We start from the raw sequence: 20,617 nt of genomic DNA on the forward strand, positions 1-20,617 counted from the left end.
GTGAGACGCACCTCCACAAAGTAGTCGCCGACGATCTTGGCCGTCATCAGCACCAGCATGATGGGGAGACCGTAAGTCACGTTTCCTGTTGCCTCCACCATGATGACGGTTAAACTCAGGGTCATTCTCACTATGCCCCCTAGTGGACAGGAGGACACACTATAGATGGACGCCACCATGGGATATTAATCTTATCCACTTTGTGTATTCTAGGTTAGCGTAGCCGTAGACAACCACACAACCCATAAGTAGTAAGTTCACCTTACTCCAAAGGCCAACCTTTGCCTCGAGGACCCCCAGACAGACCTCCGTATTCTGGTGGACCGGAGGAGGTAGTGTGATGTAATGAGGAATGTGTTGAGGAAGAGTGAAGGTGTGTTCGACGAAGAGGCATTAAGTGGGACGGTTCCTGTCCTTTGGGTTCATTGTGTGCACCAAGGTAAAGTAAAGCTAATGACTATTTGAGTGAGTGTTTTAGATATGTCTGATTTTAGGATAAATAGCCATATCTCCAAAAAGGTATGAGTTTGTCATTGATATCTGTGTTGTAGCTTGCTATTTTAGGAGCTTGTCATTATTAAAAAGACCTGACACATTGTGTTGTAGCCTACTATTCACCCAATTGTTACTATTTTCTGTATTGTAATTGTATTAGTGGACTGGAAGAAATTGTATTACTTCAATATAGCTTATGACAGCATTACTCATTCATTGTCATACTGAAGCTCATAGGGCTACTGATAATTACATCTGGCACGTGTCCCTGGGACCAGAACTCAGGGATGACCAGTCGGGTCACTTCGATTTACGTGTGTGCTTATAGCAGGTATCATAAGTGCACATAAGGTGTAGGTCGTTTAACATGAACAATACAATAAAATGGCGTGTGTTCCTGGGCCTAACCAGACTGCTTCAAAATCCAGGACTCCAGGGATAACAAGTCTGGGCTCTTAGACATCCCTGAGTTCTGGGTCTAGGCTGGTCACAGGGACCCAAGCTATTGTAGGCATCCCTGAGTTCTGGGTTTCTGACCAGTCTGGACTGATCCAGAAAGACACGTCATTTTAATGTAAGGTTGGTGACGAAAGGAGTAGCTGACCTTTACTAAGGACTTCCAACACATGGTCATTTATGACAACATTTATTTACTAACAATATGGAGTCAGATTATTTATTCATATTTATTTATCACCTTGTTCTCATTTCCCTAGCCGTCCCCCCGGTAACCTTCAACCCTCACTACACAAGTGTCCTCTAAACCTTGAGATAACGGTGAGAATGACTTACCCAGCTGGGCAGCAGCTCCAATCAACGCATACTTCCCTGGATCGGCCCAGATCTGAGACACACACACACACAGAACCTATTATGGAGAGCAATATCATGTACTACTCCTGCTGGTAATAAGCAGCAGAACTACATTTGGTTTTAGAATCATGGTGTGTTCTGTTTTGGGTCCAGCTGGAAAAGAAGTGGGTATCTGTATTGGGGGGCAGCTTTGTTCCGTACAGGGGGCCAGGTGAAGAGCATGGGTATAATGTTTAATGCGGTCAGCCTGTGATGTTGGGATTCATTGACAGTGTAATTGATTTGAGACATGAGACACAAATGAGATAATTATGCCATTATATGAGTCCTTCTTGCTTTCATGCCTGTTAGTCGCATAACGCAACTCTTCTGCTTCCTGCCTTTTGCCAGCCTTTCTTTCTTTTCTTACTTTTAAATTTTCATTTAATCTTCTTTAAATCTTTTACCTTGGTTTAATTTTTGTTCTATATTTGTTTTAATCATATTGTGTAATTACGTAATTTTTAAAAGAGGACCTCAGCATAGTTCTTTTGTATTTTTGAGTGATGTTTTATGATGGAGGAGCTAAGACAGCTGTTGGAGGAACGGATCAACCGCTTAGAAGATCTAGTCACTAGAACGCTCCTCCGGTCGGACTGTGGGTCCTGTCCCGCAGGTGAATCAACAAATGCTAATGCTAACATAGCACAACAGGCTAACCTAAGGCTAGATAGTTCTAAAGATTTCCCTATACTTTCCCTAACCCTAACTGTCAAAACTGGTGAACAGAACAGAGCAATTTCAGAGCGAACGGCGGAATGAGACGATTACACACCCTGAAATACGTGAGAGTGAACAATTCATTGACTCTGTAGCAGCTACTCTAGGGGTTGAGCTACGAAATGCTAACGGACAGACACAGATTGGTATACAAGGGGTTACTTCAAATCTAGACCACTCTGTCACGGACCTGGCTGACACTCTCCCCTGGACATGTGCACATGCCACTAAATTAACCCCAGAGGCTTTCAGACCAGCCCTTCCTCAATGACACATCTTACTGGCACAGCACCGGGGCTAGACCGAAGGCATCAAAGACTGAAAACCTAACCATGGCTGACACATCGGTCAGAGAGCTAACAGAAATGTTGCCAGTTATTCTCTCTACACATCCAAGCAACATGCAGATTATTATCCACACTGGGACTTTTGACATTCTACTAAGGAAAACTGGCTCTGAGATCCAGAAAAAATATTTTTCCATGCTACTGGAGAAAATAACTTTCAACAACATGTCTTCATCTCAGGCCCCATTCCAACCTTGGGGAAAGGAACTGAATCTTTTAGCAGACTCCTGGGCTGAATACATGGCTGACATCGGCATGCCTCAACCACGGGATACGGTTTATTGACAATTTCAATATTTTTTGGAACTGTAAAGACCACTTAAACCTGATGGGGTTCATCCAAACATCATGGGATGCCGGCTGCTTGGTGCCAACATACGTCACGCTCTTGGAATGCCATTCCCAAACAAGATAAGCATGAAGGACAGTACTCATAAGCAGAGTATTCACCCCCTCTCCTGTCCCTCTAACTAAAATCACCCAATGCTTCCAGAAGTTGTCCTTGTCCCAAATGGGGGCTCCTGGATAATTTTAACGCCAAAATATTGAATGTCATGGATCGTGTTGCACTGGTAAAGATAAAGAAAACGGAGTAAACAGAAAACCCAGTGGAGAACCAACATGATGGTAAGCACCTTGAAAAGAGAATGTAGGAAAGCAGAATGTACGTGGAGGAAAACTAAACTTCAAATTCACTATGAAATCTATCAAAAAAAAAAAAAGCCTTGGTAGCTTCAACAATGAGTTACACAGAGCCAGACAGCAACATTTATTGGGAATGATCAACAAGAATATCAACAATACCCACACTCTATTTGTCAAGGTCAACAAGCTTACAAACCCAGTAAAGCAGATAGCATCAGAACTCATGTCCACTGTGAAATGTAATGATTTTACGTGTTTCTTTAGTGAATAAATTATAAGTATTAGACAGACCCTCAGAACTACCCAGTCTAACAAGGACTCTGTACCATCACCACGACCACCAAGACATAACTTGGTTATTATGACGCATTTTAATTGCACAGATCAAAAATCCCTAGAAGAAACAGTTTGACATCTTAAAGCTTCCACTTGCTGTCTCGACACACTGCAATCAGACTTTTTTAAAACAATTTTTAACTCTATAACAATGGACCTACAGCAAATAGTTAATAGCTCTCTGCAATCAGGCATTTTCCCAACGTCTCTAAAAACAGCTGCCATTAAGCCCCTATTAAAAAAGAGAACACTGGATGCATCTATAATAAACAACTATAGACCTGTATCAAATCTCCCTTTATAGCCAAGATCATTGAGAAGGTTGTCTTCAATCAACTCAGCAATTTTGTGATCTCAATCGGTCTCTTAGACAAATATCTGTCAGGTTTCCGACCTCACCACAGTACTGAAACGGCCCTGATTAAAGTTTTAAATGACATACGGCTGAATACTAATTCTGATAAGATAATAGCTCAGGTTCTATTAGATCTCAGTTTTGCATTTGAGACTGTAGATCATAGAACACTTAAAGGCTGGAAGATTGGGTAGGACTCTCTGGGACAATCCTTGATTGGTTCAGATCTTATCTAGAAGGCTGGAGTAACTTTGTCACCATTGGTAATCATGAGTCTGATAGGGTGGCTATGACATGCGGAGTTCCACAGGGATCAGTTCTCAGACTGCTTCTGTTCAATCTCTATATGCTACCTCTGGGCCAAATTCAACCGAACAACAACATTAACTACCACAGTTATGCCGATGATACTTAAATATATATGGCTCTCGAACCATATGACAACAGCATTCAATCATCTAAAAAATATAGCCAGAATCAAAGGCTTGGTGTCCCAAAAAGACCAAGAGAAGCTCATCCATGCTTTTATCTCTAGTAGGGTTGACTACTGTAATGGCCTCTTAACTGGACTCCTGAAAAAGACTGTAGAATAGCTGCAGCTCATTCAGAATGCTGCTGCTAGAATGTTAACCAGGACCAAGAGAACAAAGCACATCACTCCGGTTCTTAAATCTTTGCATTGGCTTCCAGTCAGTTACAGAATAGATTTCAAAGTGGTGCTTTTAGTTTATAAATCTCTGAATGGTTTAGGACCCAAATACATTTCTGATATGTTTGCAGAATATAAACCGAGCAGGGCTCTTAGATCCATGAACTCAGGTCAGCTAGTAGAGCCCAGAGTCCAAACTAAACATGGAACTAAACAAGTGCTGCGTTTAGCACAACTGGAATAAACGACCAGAAGATCTTAGACGTGCCCCAAACTTATCAATTTGTAAATCCAGGATAAAAACACTTCTCCTCTCACGTGCCTATGACTGAGCACTTAAGCTTAACCACACTGTTTAGCCTTATAGCTTCCTATGTTTTTATTCAATTTTTTATCTTTGTTTTCTTATTGTATTTTTTTTATGAGGTTTTCATTTCTTTTTATGTTTACATTTGAGTATTTGTTTTTATGTTATTGTATTTATTTTTTTTTTTTATGTTTCTTGGTAAAGCAATGGCTTCGATGTATGAATTGTGCTATATAAATTAGCTTGCTTGCTACCCTTCAACACAAATATACACACAAAGACAACACACACACACACAGAGAAAGACAACACACACACTCACAGAGCCACTGGCCGTTACAGTAGGCAGTAGTATTCCAAACAGCCTCCCCCAGGCGGCTCCAATCAGAAGGGAGGGGATGAAGACACCGGCAGAGACAGCCAGGCCATAGGTCCAACAGGCCAGGAAGAAGTATGTCACTGTGAACATGCCCAGGGTCCCAGGGTTATAAGAACCTGGAGGGAGCATTATGGGACACGCAGATTCTTTTGTTATGGCAGACTTTGTACAGACAAATAAAAACCAATACAAATGGAATATACAGTCATTTCCTTTTTCATATATATGGGCAAATATACATGCAATCTTCACTTCAACACTGACTGATATATGTAAGTGTTAACATATAACACAAAGATTATACTTCGCAAAAGTATATTCAGCAAAAATCGCCAGACATGCAATTTCAAATTTAAAAAATAAGGACAAACCAGGCTTCAATAGATGGTGTTACACCCTTTGGCTGAAAGGACTTCATGTAACTGTTCCTTCCAACTTTCAGTTGCTTACATCGACTGGTGCAAATTTCTGCTCTTCTTCGTAGTACTTCATGCATGCACAGACCACTTCAAATCACATCACAGCATTTTGATAGGATTGAGAAATGGGCTTTTACATTCCATAACCCTCCATGTCTTCTTTTTGAGCCCTTCTGTTGTAGCTTTGTTTGGGTTTTTGGACAAAGCAGCCCCAAACCATGATGCCACTGCCTACATGCTTTCCAGGTTAGTATGGGGCTCTTTTATTAGGAGGCAGAGCTCAGTTTTCGCCAAACATGTTGAGCCGCAATGCCAGGCACCTTTGATTATTCTTTCCAAAACACATTGTTCAAGTAGTTTATGCCTTTACCCAAGCGCTATCTGGCAAACTTCAGTAATATCTTGATTTTTTTTTTTAAGAGCAGATACTTCTTCCTTCGTTTGTGCAGTCTCCGCTTACATTGCACTCATGGCCCACACCCGTAGATTGCTTGATGTAACCCTGAGTTTCACCTTCATCTGAGGGCCTCAGACAAGTCTTTTTGTTGTCTTACCACACACAACAAAAACACACTACTATGATTAAGACACTACCAAGTTTTTGAATCTTTACAGAAGGCTGGACACCTATTTTCCAATGATTTGCACCCGTTTTGGATTATCTGATCCTTATCTTAGCCGGTAAAGGTAGTGGTGTACTTTCATCTTTCATCACATAAAATTGCATTTCTGTTCTAAAAGTATTTTTTTTTGTGATTTGTTGAATTGGGTTACCTTTATCAATGAACGGCATTGAAACCTAGCTCAAATAGCCAATGCGTCCAAGTATTTGACAAAAATGTAAAATGTCCAGCTTATGGTATTTACTTTATTTCACATACAGAACTCGTTTATATATAAACCCACCTACCTGGTGGGTTATGAAAGAGACTGCGGACACTCCTCTCAGGTGTATTGAAGAAGGTTGTTGCCATGGAGTTATACTCCCCATCCGCACAGAACAACTAGACAAAGATACAGACATTATAGAAACATCTGATACATTTACTCAACCTTTTTCAAACTGTTGATGAATTCCTGTCTACCATGACAGCCAATAGAGGGCTTGTGCATACCTGTAGTTGGTAGTCCTCTGATTGGTCTGGTCCGAGAGGCTGACAGTCATTGGAGAAGTAGATCATAGAGAATGACACTGTTGCAGTCACTGCAGCAACAAGCATGGCCTCCATCACCTGAAGACAGGGCCGGTGGACATACCTATACACAGACGCACACGCAGAGACACACACGCACAGACGCGCACAGACGCGCACAGACGCGCACAGACGCGCACGCACAGAAAAAAACATTCCGATTCAGAACAGCATTCCTTGGAAGACTGGCAGTGATACAGCCCCTCCCCTAAATGTCCACGACCCCAGGGTGACCTGGTTAGATTCTGAAGTGAACCAGGGCCCACTTCAGAACCCCAAAGAGTTACTACGGCCCAAATGGCACCCCATTAGTGCACTACCCTTGATCAGACCCATAGAGGCGAGGGACCCGTTGAGGACGCAGGCAGTGTCATGTGGGACGTAGGAGCAGCAGGAAGGAAAACAAAACAAATCCATCATACTGGAGAACCTGGAAGGCTGTTCATGGGAAGTCTCCTCCCACAGGCCTCTTCATGAATAATGTAAAGAAGCCTATGATGCGTTCCAGCCAAACGTGGTCTACAGATTGTGGATCAAATAAACTCCCCACAGGGAAATATATCATTTCAAATATAAATTAAATAATTAATAAAAAAAACATGTAACATACACTCACCTAAAGGATTATTACTGTGTTTGACCCCCTTTCGCCTTCAGAACTGCCTTAATTCTACGTGGCATTGATTCAACAAGGTGCTGAAAGCATTCTTTAGAAATGTTGGCCCATATTGATAGGATAGCATCTTGCAGTTGATGGAGGTTTGTGGGATGCACATCCAGGGCATGAAGCTCCCGTTCCACCACATCCCAAAGATGCTCTATTGGGTTTAGATCTGGTGACTGTGGGGGCCTTTTCAGTAAAGTGAACTCATTATCATGTTCAAGAAACCAATTTGAAATTATTTGAGCTTTGTGACATGGTGCATTATCCTGCTGGAAGTAGCCATCAGAGGATGGGTACATGGTGGTCATAAAGGGATGGATATGGTCAGAAACAATGCTCAGGTAGGCCGTGGCATTTAAACAATGCCCAATTGGCACTAAGGGGCCAAAAGTGTGCCAAGAAAACATCCCCCACACCATTACACTAGCACCACCAGCCTGAACAGTGGTTACAAGGCATGATGGATCCATGTTCTCATTCTGTTCACGCCAAATTCAGAAATCCAGACTCATCAGACCAGGCAACATTCTTCCAGTCTTCAACTGTCCAATTTTGGTGAGCTCGTGCAAATTGTAGCATCTTTTTCCTATTTGTAGTGGAGATGAGTGGTACCCGATGGGGTCTTCTGCTGTTGTAGCCCATCCGCCTCAAGGTTTTGCGTGTTGTGGCTTCACAAATGCTTTGCTGCATACCTCGGTTGTAACGAGTGGTTATTTCAGTCAAAGTTGCTCTTCTATCAGCTTGAATCAGTCGGCCCATTCTCCTCTGACCTCTAGCTTCAACAAGGCATTTTCGCCCCCACAGGACTGCCGCATACTGCATGTTTTTCCCTTTTCACACCATTCTTTGTAAACCCTAGAAATGGTTGTGCGTGAAAATCCCAGTAACTGAGCAGATTGTGAAATACTCAGACCGGCCCGTCTGGCACCAACAACCATGCCACGCTCAAAATTGCTTAAATCACCTTTCTTTCCCATTCTGACATTCAGTTTGGAGTTCAGGAGATTGTCTTGACCAGGACCACACCCCTAAATGTATTGAAGCAACTGCCATGTGATTGGTTGATTAGATATTGCATTAATGAGAAATTGAACAGGTGTTCCTAATAATCCTAGTAGGTGAGTGTATTTAATAGAGCATTTCTACATTCAATGATTTATTTCACTATTTTATTGAACAACGCAAGTAAGCCCGACAACATTAATCATTACAGTAGAAAAAAGCCGCACCCAATCTCAGCTGGCTCGCGAGCTAGACGCAACACGACAGAAAAGTCTGCTGAAGTACAACCAAGTTGTTGTGAGACTGAATATGGCCATTCCTCTTATTGGCCATTTCTAGCCATCTGAGAACTAAAGCCTCCCTAAAGTTTAAATGCATTAGAAAACAATGGTACGTTTCGCAATAAAAAATACCCATTCATCTAACTCACCATCTTTCTTTATAGAAATGTATAGAGGTAAAAAAAAAATATAGAGATAAAAAAAAATCACATCATGTAGCCACAACATTCTAGTAGACACTTCAGAGAAGACTATGCTCTGTTTTAGTAACACTAAAAACAGGAAATATAATGAAATTGAACAAAATAGTAAGGTGACTGATAATTGGGGACGGTGGCCGATGGGTTGTATTTTGAACTACGTCGCTAACCAACCAGCTGAAAATATCTAATATTTCCACAGAAATGTGCAAAGTTGGAAATATTAAATAAAAAAAATGTAACATTCACTTGACTTTTGGAACTTAGAAATTTCTAAAATGTTATTTGATAAGAAGCAGGCTAACATTTTTATGTCACTAACAGTCACAAAACATTGATGACTTGATCAAAGTTTATTACTCAGTACAAGGAGATATTTCAAACAGCTGCTATATCGCCTGATTCAGAACCTGCTGTTGGCTCCGTTGCTACGGCAACCTCTTTCCCACTGGTTCCAAGTGTCCGAAAGGTGAATTAATAAAACCATAACCACTGGTTTAAAAGGTTAGACAGTGAAGTAATAAAACCATAACCTCACCTGATCCTGAAAATAGTGAGCCAATAGTTGAGTTTATTGAACAGTGCTCCCAGCAATCCACCTGGTTTGATATACAGGACAACAAATCACCAAAGATACATCAGTTAAGTCCAAATGAATCTATAGCACACCCACAGCAATACCTTTCAGGGTGCTTGACTAAGATGATAAAAGGTATTTAAAAAAAAAAAAAAAATAGGCAAATTATACAAATATTTAAAAAATTAAATGGTCAGACAAAGTAGCAGAACTTTCCTTAAGCACAATTCACCAGAAATGCAAAGCTCCCCTAGTACCAAAATGACCTCAGGCTTTCCATTATGTTATAACTCTACAACCCCGTTTCCAAAAAAGTTGGGACGCTGTGTAAAATGTAAAGAATAACAGAATGCAATGTTGTGTAAATCATGTAAACCCTATATTCAATAGAAAAGAGTACAAAGACAACATGTCAAATGATGAAACTCAGAAATGTTATTGTTTCTTGAAATATATATGCCCAATTTAAACTTGATGCCAGCAACACGTTTCAAAAAGGCTGGGACAGAAGCAACAAGACTGGAAAAGTTGCGTAACGCTAAAAAAGAAAAAGCTGGTGGAACATCTCAACTAATTAGGTCAAACGGAAACAGGTCAGTAACATGATTGGGTATAAAAAGATCATTCCAGAGAGGATGGGTCTGTCAGAAGTGAGGATGGGGAGGAGTTCACCACTCTGAAAGACTGCACAAGCAGCCAATAGAGCAACAATTTAAGAATAAAGTTTCCCAACATAAAATCGTTTGGTGATATAATCTACGGTACGTTTCTCAAACGCTTACAGAGCATTGTTAAGAAGAGGCGATACAACGCAGCGGTAAACAGGCCCCTGTGCCAACTGTTTTGGAACGTGGCATTAAAATCATAATGGGCATAGATTTTTCCCAAAACAATAACATTTCTCAGTTTCAACATTTTATATTTTGTCTTTATACTATTTTCAATGAAATATAGGGATATACATCAGAGTAGACATGCAGTCTTACCTATAGCTCCCATAACAATAAATAAGGGAATCTCGTAGAAGTTGTACGCCACACTCTGTAGACAGACAATATAGTTTCAGTATTGAACAGACACGGGCACAGACACGGGCACAGACACGGGCACAGACACGGGCACAGACACGGGCACAGACACGGGCACAGACACGGGCACAGACACGGGCACAGACACGGGCACAGACACGGGCACAGACAGGTCCTCACGTCGCTCTCGAAGCGTCCAAAGTTGATGAGTCCCGGGCTGGAGAGATCCCCAGGTTTGTTATTGTAGATAGACAGGAAGAAATTCAGAGTGAATGTTGAAATCATCGACGCAAAGAACTGGAGAAGAAGATAGGAAAGCAGTTAGGTAGGCAATTTGTTTTCAGCACACCCAACACCACGCACACACGCACGCACGCACGCACTTACTATACGCCATGTGAGCATCTGGTTCCAGAACGAAGCCCCTTCCTCTAAACTGAACAACACCCCACCTTAGAGAGAGAAAGGGGAACACTATATTTTATAACATTTAGAGGAGTTTGGTGGGCAAGAAAGCAATGTGTGTGTGTTGTGAATTAGAATAAGCATTAGAGTAAGAGTTACGTTTAGGTATTAAGTGTTAAGTGTATAAGTCAGAGATAGGTTAAGCATACTGTAAACAGTAGGTTATTAAGGTAAAGTAAAATCATGTTTTTATGGTACTAAACTGCCATGCCCTCGCATTGATAGTAACACCAATGTGAGTGCGTTTACCAACTGGGACTCCAAAAGTCAAGCAGTAAAACCAATGTGAGTGCGTTTACCGACTGGGGCTCCAAAAGTCAAGCAGTAACACAAATGTAAGAGTGTTTACCGACTGGGGCTCCAAAAGCAGCAGAGACCCCTGCAGCTGCACCTGCTGACACAAAGTCCCTCTTCTCCGTGTCTCTGCGGAAATACTCGAAAATCTACACACACACACACACACACACACACACACACAGTTATCATACAAAATGTACATGCCTTGTGCCACAATCGATTGGAGTTTGCCAATGTTGTTGTTTTTGCAGCGACTAAACATTTGTTTTTCATGTAGATGATCACTAAGTTCTATCAACTCTCTGTAGTGGGTGGAGACTAATAAAACCACAGCTTGACCCTGCTCTTCCTGAGTAAGAGTTGCCTGCATAGAGACTGTCCAACAATCACAAGCAATATATGAGGGTAATGTGATTCACCTGATCAGTCCAGTGGTTACAATGTTTGCAAGTAAATGAAAAGGTTGCTGGGTTGAATCCCAAGCTGAAAAGGTGAGAAAGTCAATGTGCCCTTGAGCAAGAGACTTAAACCTAACTGCTGAATGACTGAAACGTAATCATTATGGTGATTAAGGTTCCCACCTTGAAGTCTTTCTTCAGAGAGGTGCTTCTCCCCTGCGACACCCCAGCAGCTACTACTGCTCCAGAGTGGATCATGGGACCTTCCTAGAGGATTATGGGTACGGAAACAGAAAACGTTAAACACACAATGACCATCACACACACACGTACAGTATCTCACAAAAGTGAGTACACTCTTCACATTTATGCAAATATTTGAGCATATCTTTCATGTGACAACACTGAAGAAATGACACTTTGCTACAATGTAAAGTAGCGAGTGTACAGCTTGTATAATAGTGTACATTTGCTGTCCCCTCAAAATAACTCAACACACAGCCATTAATGTCTAAACTGCTGGCAACAAAAGTGAGTACACCCCTAAATGAAAATGTCCAAACTGGGCCCAATTAACCATTTTCCCTCCCCGGTGTCATGTGATTCGTTAGTGTTACAAGGTCTCAGGTGTGAAAGAGGAGCAGTTGTGTTAAATTTGGTGTCATCGCTCTCACACTCCTCATACTGGTCACTGGAAGTTCAACATGGCACCTCATGGCAAAGAACTCTGAGGATCTGAAAAAAATAATTGTTGCTCTACATAAAGATGGCCTAGGCTATAAGAAGATTACTGGAACCATGTCCTGTGTCCATGTATTGTGACATACTGAAGCAGAGCAGTCTCCCTTCTGAGACTGGGCCGCAGGGCAGTATTCCAACATAACGACCCCAAACACACCTCCAAGACGACCACTGCCTTGCTAAAGAAGCTGAGGGTAAAGGTGATGGACTGGCCAAGCATGTCTCCAGACCTAAACCCTATTGAGCATCTGTGGGGCATCCTCAAACAGAAGGTGGTCTCTAACATCCACCAGCTCCGTGATGTGGTCATGGAGGAGTGGAAGAGGACTCCAGTGGCAACCTGTGAAGCTCTGGTGATCTCCATGCCCAAGAGGGTTAAGGCAGTGCTGGAAAATAATGGTGGCCACACAAATTATTGACACTTTGGGCACAATTTGGACATTTTCACTTAGGGGTGTACTCACTTTTGTTGCCAGCAGTTTACACATTAATGGCTGTGCGAGTTATTTTGAGGGGACAGCAAATGTACACTGTTAAACAAGCTGTACTCTCACTAATTTACATTGTAGCAAAGTGTCATTTCTTCAGTGTTGTCACATGAAAAGATTTAATCACATTTTTTTTTTTTAAATGTGAGGGGTGTATATTAGTTTACCTTTCCGACAGCCAGTCCTCCTGCTACAGAGCAGATCACCCCAAACACCTTCACCACCAGCGTCTGAAACACACACACAGACATATACACACACACGCACAGTCAATAACCAAAACCATATTTAAGATTAGCTTTCTTAACGAACCAGATAAAGCATTAGTCTGAATGTTAACCTTTAGTCGCACAACCCGGGGGATCTTCACTCCATTCAGGTAACACTTTATCTGAGGTATACCGCTCCCTGCTGCTATGGGCTGAGGAGGTGGAGAGAGGAGAGAAACAGAGGAGAGGAGAGGGAAGAGCGTGAGAAGAGGGGAGAGCGCGAAGGGAGAGAGGAGAGGAAAGAGATGTTGGTACAACCTGTGCATTAGAGAGCCAACAGAGGAAGTGAGATTCCAACCACCACCACGCTTCTAGTTAAAACCCATCCCCACTGATAGGACTTCTGTTCCAGTGTTACGACATCCCCACTGACAGAACTTCTGTTCCAGTGTTACGACATCCCCACTGACAGAACTTCTGTTCCAGTGTTACGACATCCCCACTGACAGGACTTCTGTTCCAGTGTTACGACATCCCCACTGACAGGACTTCTGTTCCAGTGTTACGACATCCCCACTGACAGGACTTCTGTTCCAGTGTTACGACATCCCCACTGACAGGACTTCTGTTCCAGTGTTATGATGAATCCCCACTGACAGGACTTCTGTTCGATAAATCCCCACTGACAGAACTTCTTCTGTTCCAGTGTTACGACACATCCAGTGTCACCTGACATTTGCCCTCATGACCTAGTCTCAAGGAGACTCCTCACCTGTGCAGAAGCACACTGAATGGGCAGAATCCACAAATGCAGAATTGTGGTAATGGACAATAATCCTTGACAATAATCAGCTGGATTTTTAAAAGAATGGATAGGATTCCAATAGGCAAACATTTGCTCTAGACATGCACCAAATACAAAAATGCAAATCAGCCAAAAGTGGAACCAGAGGTGTAGAACAGTCATCCTCCACACAGCCCTACCGTGCCAGAACACAGGTTGACCTTTAACTTCCAGGTTGTACAGATGCTGTGTAGAAGAATGACAGCACAAAGAGGAATGCTTGCTTTGATCTTCAACACCCCTGATTCCGTTAATACAATGACGAGAGAAACAAAATGCTGCAGTAGAGGTCATTCAGAGGTGATGTCAGAGGTCATGTTGTGGGAGAGGTGAGAGCTGTAACAAGTTGGTTTTTCACAACAAAATTGTGAAAATATTTTACATTTAGTCACTTTGCAGTCACTCTTATCCAGAGCGACTTACAGTAAGTGTATACATTTTAAAAGAGCCAGGTGAAACAACCACACAGTTTAGTAAAGTACATTCTAATCAATGAAGTTATCAGCAAAGGTCAGTGTGGGAAAGAAGCCTATAAAAATAAAAAATGATACTATCTATTGTCTCTTAGGTAGTACTATTAAGTACACTCAGATTGAAATATTTAAGATTGAATTGCAATATGCAAATAGCCCACCAGTTTCAGATTTGAACACACACACAGGTGAAATCCTAACCTCAATGAAGGCTACTGTGATGGCTCCAACCATGACAAGGGAAGAGTTGAGGACAGCCCACAAGATCAGAGAGATGGACAAACCCCCCACCTCAGTAAACTTTTCAATGTCTGGGGGCAGAGGTCAAGGACAAGTGATAAGCAACCACACACGGACTGAAGAGAGAAGAGGAAAATTTTCTGGCAATTTGAAATAAATAATTCCACTGTATTTGATCAGGTCAGAGTGGAAGGATATGACTGAGCGATTAGGTTATTTAGTGGAAGGATACTTTGTTTAACGACGAAGTACTTGACCCCGGCCAGTTTTTCCACAGCAATGTCTATGCAGCAGGCTATGAGGCCAGTCAAGAAGCCAATCAGACCACAGATCACCCAGCGACTGATCTCCAGACATCTGAAACCCTGGATTGTGGTGGGCAGGGAGAAATACAGATAAGATTGTACAGCCGTCAGTGCGCATTTCAATGCGCATTTCAGTGCCCATTACTTGTACTCACCAGATAGCTCATCCGTCTTTCCTCTTCCAGAAACAGCTGATTCTCACTGCTGTCATAGTCCAGACTCTGAAACACACACACCTTATTGATTGAAAAAAAAATATATATATACACACATATCTTGTAACACAAAACAAAAAAGAACTATGCAAATAGCATGGTGGGTCAATTTTTTCACCTTTACATTTTGAATTTAATTTCTAATCCTCTCAGAACTAATGCGTATCACCTCGGGCTCTCAACTAAACCCCAACCCTCAAAGTATTACCTCAGGTCCTCAACTAAACCCCAACCCTCGAAGTATCACCTCATGGCCTCAACTAAACCCTAACCCTCGAAGTATCACCTCTGGACTTCAACTAAACCCTAACCCTCAAAGTATCACCTCATGGCCTCAACTAAACCCTAACCTATGAAGTATCACCTCGGGACTTCAACTAAACCCTAACCCTCAAAGTATCACCTCAGGTTCTCAACTAAACCCTAACCCTCAAAGTATCACCTCATGGCCTCAACTAAACCCTAACCCTTGAAGTATCACCTTGGGACTTCAACTAAACCCTAACCCTCAAAGTATCACCTCAGGTTCTCAACTAAACCCTAACCCTCAAAGTATCACCTCATGGCCTCAACTAAACCCTAACCCTCAAAGTATCACCTCATGGCCTCAACTAAACCCTAACCCTTGAAGTATCACCTCAGGACTTCAACTAAACCCTAACCCTCAAAGTATCACCTCATGGCCTCAACTAAACCCTAACCCTCAAAGTATCACCTCATGGCCTCAACTAAACCCTAACCCTCAAAGTATCACCTCATGGCCTCAACTAAACCCTAACCCTTGAAGTATCACCTCAGGACTTCAACTAAACCCTAACCCTCAAAGTATCACCTCATGGCCTCAACTAAACCCTAACCCTCCATGCCAGTTTCATTTGGAAGGACGGGACAGGGAATCTCTGACACATACTGGACACGTTTTTGTCATCGCTGCAGACCATCAGATTAAGTCTCTGATCTACTCAGAGTAAACAAGACCATCAGATTAAGTCTCTGATCTACTCAGAGTAAACAAGACCATCAGATTATGTCTCTGATCTACTCAGAGTAAACAAGACCATCAGATTATGTCTCTGATCTACTCAGAGTAAACAAGACCATCAGATTATGTCTCTGATCTACTCAGAGTAAACAAGACCATCAGATTATGTCTCTGATCTACTCAGAGTAAACAAGACCATCAGATTATGTCTCTGATCTACTCAGAGTAAACAAGCATCAGTGAGTGTGCACCGAGTATGAACTGACTGCTTTAGATAAAAAATTAATAAAAAAATAACCCAAAATCGTGTTGTGTACACGTAGCCCTCTGAACCAGATGAAAAGATGGAAAGTCTTCTGTTCACAATTACCTCAAATTTCAGGGACAGCAACTTCTCGTTGTGAGGAATCTCTTCGGGACGGCCCTTTGGCGAGTCCTGTTGGCAGGAAGAGGAAGGACTGGTTAACAGAAAAGGGGCCCAGGCACACCTCAACAGTCTAAAGTGGCTTCTTAACCATCTCTCCTTGTCTCCTTCCCTTCGAATCTGATGTCATTTTCTGGGTTACATGCACATAGACCGTAAAACTCCCGCAACTGTCCTCACAATACAAGACTTTACCAAGATTATTTTAAACAAAGCCACGAAAAGGAGTCAGCGCGTCGGTAGAGGCCGTGTTTTGTTAGCGCGTCGGTAGAGGCCGTGTTTTGCTAGCGCGTCGGTAGAGGCCGTGTTTTGCTAGCGCGTCGGTAGAGTCCGTGTTATGCTAGCGCGTCGGTAGAGGCCGTGTTTTGTTAGCGCGTCGGTAGAGGCCGTGTTTTGTTAGCGCGTCGGTAGAGGCCGTGTTTTGTTAGCGCGTCGGTAGAGGCCGTGTTTTGTTAGCGCGTCGGTAGAGGCCGTGTTTTGCTAGCGCGTCGGTAGAGGCCGTGTTTTGCTAGCGCGTCGGTAGAGGCCGTGTTTTGTTAGCGCGTCGGTAGAGGCCGTGTTTTGTTAGCGCGTCGGTAGAGGCCGTGTTTTGTTAGCGCGTCGGTAGAGGCCGTGTTTTGTTAGCGCGTCGGTAGAGGCCGTGTTTTGTTAGCGCGTCGGTAGAGGCAGTGTTTTGTTAGCGCGTCGGTAGAGTCAGTGTTTTGTTAGCGCGTCGGTAGAGTCAGTGAGAACAGTTAATTACCTGTAAAGACCCAGGGTAGGTGGAAACAGAGCCATATCTCTGGGACTTTGTTGGCCGAGCTTCCTACAGCATACAGTATATACCAATGTAGAGACAAGGAGATTAAGCCACTTAAGACTATTGAAACTCAGCCCTAGTCTGTATGCAGGCAGAATAACATATTTACCATCAAAATAATGTAATCCACAATCTCATTAGCCAATAGCAGAACTAAAACTCAGAGATGTCCTGAAGACAAGAACTGAGTAAAACATGCCAAACCAATGAGCAGAAATAACTTGAACTAAAACTAGGCATGCAGGAAACTATGCATCCTAAAAGGGCACCTATTCTCTACATAGTTCACTCTTTCTGACCTTCACCCATAAGGTTCTGGCGGAAAGTAGTACCCTATATACAGATTAGGCTTTTATTATGGACACGTTTTAAGTGAGTAAAGGATTTTCCAGCCTCGTGCTTTAAACTGGTGATGACTCAGATTGGCTGTCTGAACGTTTAATTTCTTGTTCATGGTTATTCTTAAGTTGTAGTAATATTTTTTTATTAATATAATGACTGAACAGGGACGATCTGATTCAAGACACTCAGATGGGCAGCACTCCAGTGCCACCATTTTACTGGCAAAGGCCAGATGTTAAGCCAGCGTAGAGCCCTGATGTTCTACATAAAACCGTTTCCCCGGCAGAGTTTCTATGGCCTTCAGTATTTAATAATAATAATAATAATAATAATAAAATTACTTTATTTGTATAGCGCTTTTCTAGAACAATTACACAAAGTGCTTTATACACAATAAAAACAAAAACACATTAAAATAATTAAAACACATGTAAAATGAATATGGGTTACAGGCAGTTACAGGCCCTGAAGCCAGCTATGTGTAGGATTTCGCCAGAAGATATGTTCATTTTCACAGATGGCAAGAATGTGTTGTGTATAATGCTTAAAAAAAATATTCTGTATATATATATATCTCCCTGTTCATCTTGTCTAAACAGGGCTATTTATTAGAAGTACAAGAGTCATGGATCATTGACATGATAAGCCTGTGCTGAGGAAATACAATGATACTCAATCCTCAGCCTCTGGCCAAGGGTAGGTACAACCTTGGTTATATGGAGTTAAGGAATGGGGAAGGGACTCCTCCCTTTTTAAAGCCTTTGTATGTAAATGTTACACCTGGCCAATGCCTTGTCTTCTGTCAAACAAATACCTGTGAGAATTAAACACCGACCGTGGACTCCTGTCTGTCTGTGGCTCGTGGTAACACTGAGCCTGTTGCTCCCTCCTGCTACCAACTCATCCTGATTAATACAAATGGGCGATCTGAACCGGGACGACACAGCCTCACAGCAGGGTGTGTCCCTAATGGCCCCCATTCCCTTTTTAGGGCACTACTACACACTGTGTAAACACACTCAGAGCCCCTTGTGAAAAGTAGTGCAGGGGAATAGAACAGTGATTGGGAGTGGACGAGGGTGAAATCATGGGACAACACAATGAATCCAGTGAACCATGAAGGTAGGATTTACATCAATCATTTAGCAGACACTTATCCACACCCACTGTTAAGTGCCTTGTTCAAGGGCACAATTACAGATTATTTTATTTTCGACAACTTGTTGCCTCTGGAATTAAAACCAGCTACCCTTTTGTTCATGGCTCTCTCCCCGCTAAGCCATCGGCTAAGCCGCCCCAAATATTTCACCGTACAGCCTAGAACAAGGTGCCTTCTAGAAGTGTGTCTTCTGGAGCACAGGGCTCCTAGAAGAGCAGTGAGCTCACAGAGTTGCAAGCTTAACCTAACACCCTAGCAACCTTGTGAAGAGGAATGCAATAACTGTAAACAGTTCTGGATAAGAACATCACGAAATGGCCACAATGGCAAAGAGTTTTCTGATCTCTTGGGGAAATGGCAAAGCTGGCCTTACCAGTTACTGGAGCCAGGTTCAACACCACCCCACACTCCCCCTAATGTTCAGATTGTATGCCTTGCAGGAGTAGTTTAGAAGAAATCAGCAGCAGACCAGACGGCATGTGACACATTGATAGAAAGCTGAACTGAACGTTACCTCGTCTGATGTCACATCCTCCTCGAGATCCACAGTGCTCAGTCTGCCTATGTGAAACATACCCCCAACACCGGACAACTACGAACCAAAGACATTACACAGCGCAAAAAAGAGAAAATATATGTCTATATGTCTTCAATTTAGTATGTAACTAGCAGGCAGTAGTATTTACTTAACATGTTTGTAATGCCTATGTAAAAGAAATACAAGTGTCTGCTTCTCCAATTTAACATAAAACATGTAGCTAATAGTACGTTTTAGAAAGATGACATTTGCAATGGCTCTGTATTGAAGTAACATTTAGCTACCAAGTAAACATGTAATATGTATTACCATTTTGCACTCAGTTAATTTAATCTCATATTAAACATGTTTACTCTAACTTAGAGGAAACGGTGATAAATTACTCAATGAGTAAAATGAACATGTTCAGAAGGTGATTCCTTTCACATTTGAAAAATAGGAAGTCAGATTTTCCACTGTTTGTTAATGGGTCCTATCCTGAAACTGTTAGTAATCACAGACTGAAAATGTAGTTTTTCGGTAGCAAGCTAAAAATGATAGACTTTAGATATAGGTTTTGGACTGAGGGCTTGTCTGAAACAGAAAACCTCATCCAACTCCTGAGTGACGTTTGCATTTGTTTTGTTAGCGTTCGCAAACGGCTGCATGCATCCACTCACATGCAACACACTTGTTTTTACAGAAGTGCAATAAAATCATTCAATGCATAAAACGCACAGCAGCACAAAACCTGATACAATGTTATAGCCTCTTGCAAACATTGTGCCTAGCTAGCTGTCAAACAGCGGTAGCAATAAGTTGGCATGAGTTTTCTTGTTTAGCTAGCTGGATTGCTAGCTCTACCTGTCTTGTATAGCGAACTTCTTCGGAGCCGTTGAGTAGTGGGGTTCCCTCGCCACCCCCGGCGTCGTCACCTCGACTGGTCCAAGAGACCTTCTTTGTGATGTTGGCCATGCTTGTTCCCGGTACTTCTCGACTCTCACAATCACTGAAATATTTCTTTATTTGCAGTTGTGTCTGACTAACTGCCCTTCATTCTAGCCCCATCACAAGCGAACTCGTGATTGTTTCTACGGGTGGCACACACAATCAAATGTTGCTCGATTCGAGTTTTGGGAATTGTAGTTCTTGCCGTCCACTGGGGCCAAAACAAATCTTTTTTTATTTTTATTTAATTTTTTACCGTACATTGTAAGAATAAGCGAATTATAGTGATACGTTTAATCACATTTATTGTTGTAAGAAATAG

General features: G+C 42.2%; 1 protein-coding gene across 3 annotated transcripts in view; it reads right to left on the reverse strand.

Moving 5' to 3' along the window:
• The window catches only part of clcn7 (chloride channel 7), a 28,776-nt gene extending 8,321 nt beyond the window's left edge, over positions 1-20,455 (reverse strand). The window contains exons 1-20 of one of the 3 annotated variants that reach the window (XM_029123345.2): positions 20,212-20,455; positions 19,345-19,422; positions 17,273-17,335; positions 16,477-16,542; positions 15,065-15,130; positions 14,837-14,969; positions 14,566-14,675; positions 13,179-13,259; positions 13,006-13,068; positions 11,793-11,876; positions 11,264-11,357; positions 10,837-10,901; positions 10,630-10,746; positions 10,408-10,462; positions 9,383-9,443; positions 6,620-6,761; positions 6,415-6,508; positions 5,029-5,201; positions 1,288-1,339; positions 12-139 (exon numbers count right to left, since the gene is read on the reverse strand). In XM_029123345.2, the coding sequence (XP_028979178.1) occupies positions 12-139; positions 1,288-1,339; positions 5,029-5,201; positions 6,415-6,508; positions 6,620-6,761; positions 9,383-9,443; positions 10,408-10,462; positions 10,630-10,746; positions 10,837-10,901; positions 11,264-11,357; positions 11,793-11,876; positions 13,006-13,068; positions 13,179-13,259; positions 14,566-14,675; positions 14,837-14,969; positions 15,065-15,130; positions 16,477-16,542; positions 17,273-17,335; positions 19,345-19,422; positions 20,212-20,322 (1,836 nt within the window). In that variant the 5' untranslated portion in view covers positions 20,323-20,455. The remainder of the gene's footprint in view (positions 1-11; positions 140-1,287; positions 1,340-5,028; positions 5,202-6,414; positions 6,509-6,619; positions 6,762-9,382; positions 9,444-10,407; positions 10,463-10,629; positions 10,747-10,836; positions 10,902-11,263; positions 11,358-11,792; positions 11,877-13,005; positions 13,069-13,178; positions 13,260-14,565; positions 14,676-14,836; positions 14,970-15,064; positions 15,131-16,476; positions 16,543-17,272; positions 17,336-19,344; positions 19,423-20,211) is intronic. The other 2 variants (XM_029123346.2, XM_029123347.2) reach the window with 2 other exon arrangements.
• Between the last annotated feature and the right edge of the window lie 162 nt (positions 20,456-20,617).

Source organism: Esox lucius, chromosome 11 (assembly GCF_011004845.1).
Source record: "Esox lucius isolate fEsoLuc1 chromosome 11, fEsoLuc1.pri, whole genome shotgun sequence".
In the NCBI taxonomy this organism is placed as follows: Eukaryota; Metazoa; Chordata; class Actinopteri; order Esociformes; family Esocidae; genus Esox; species Esox lucius.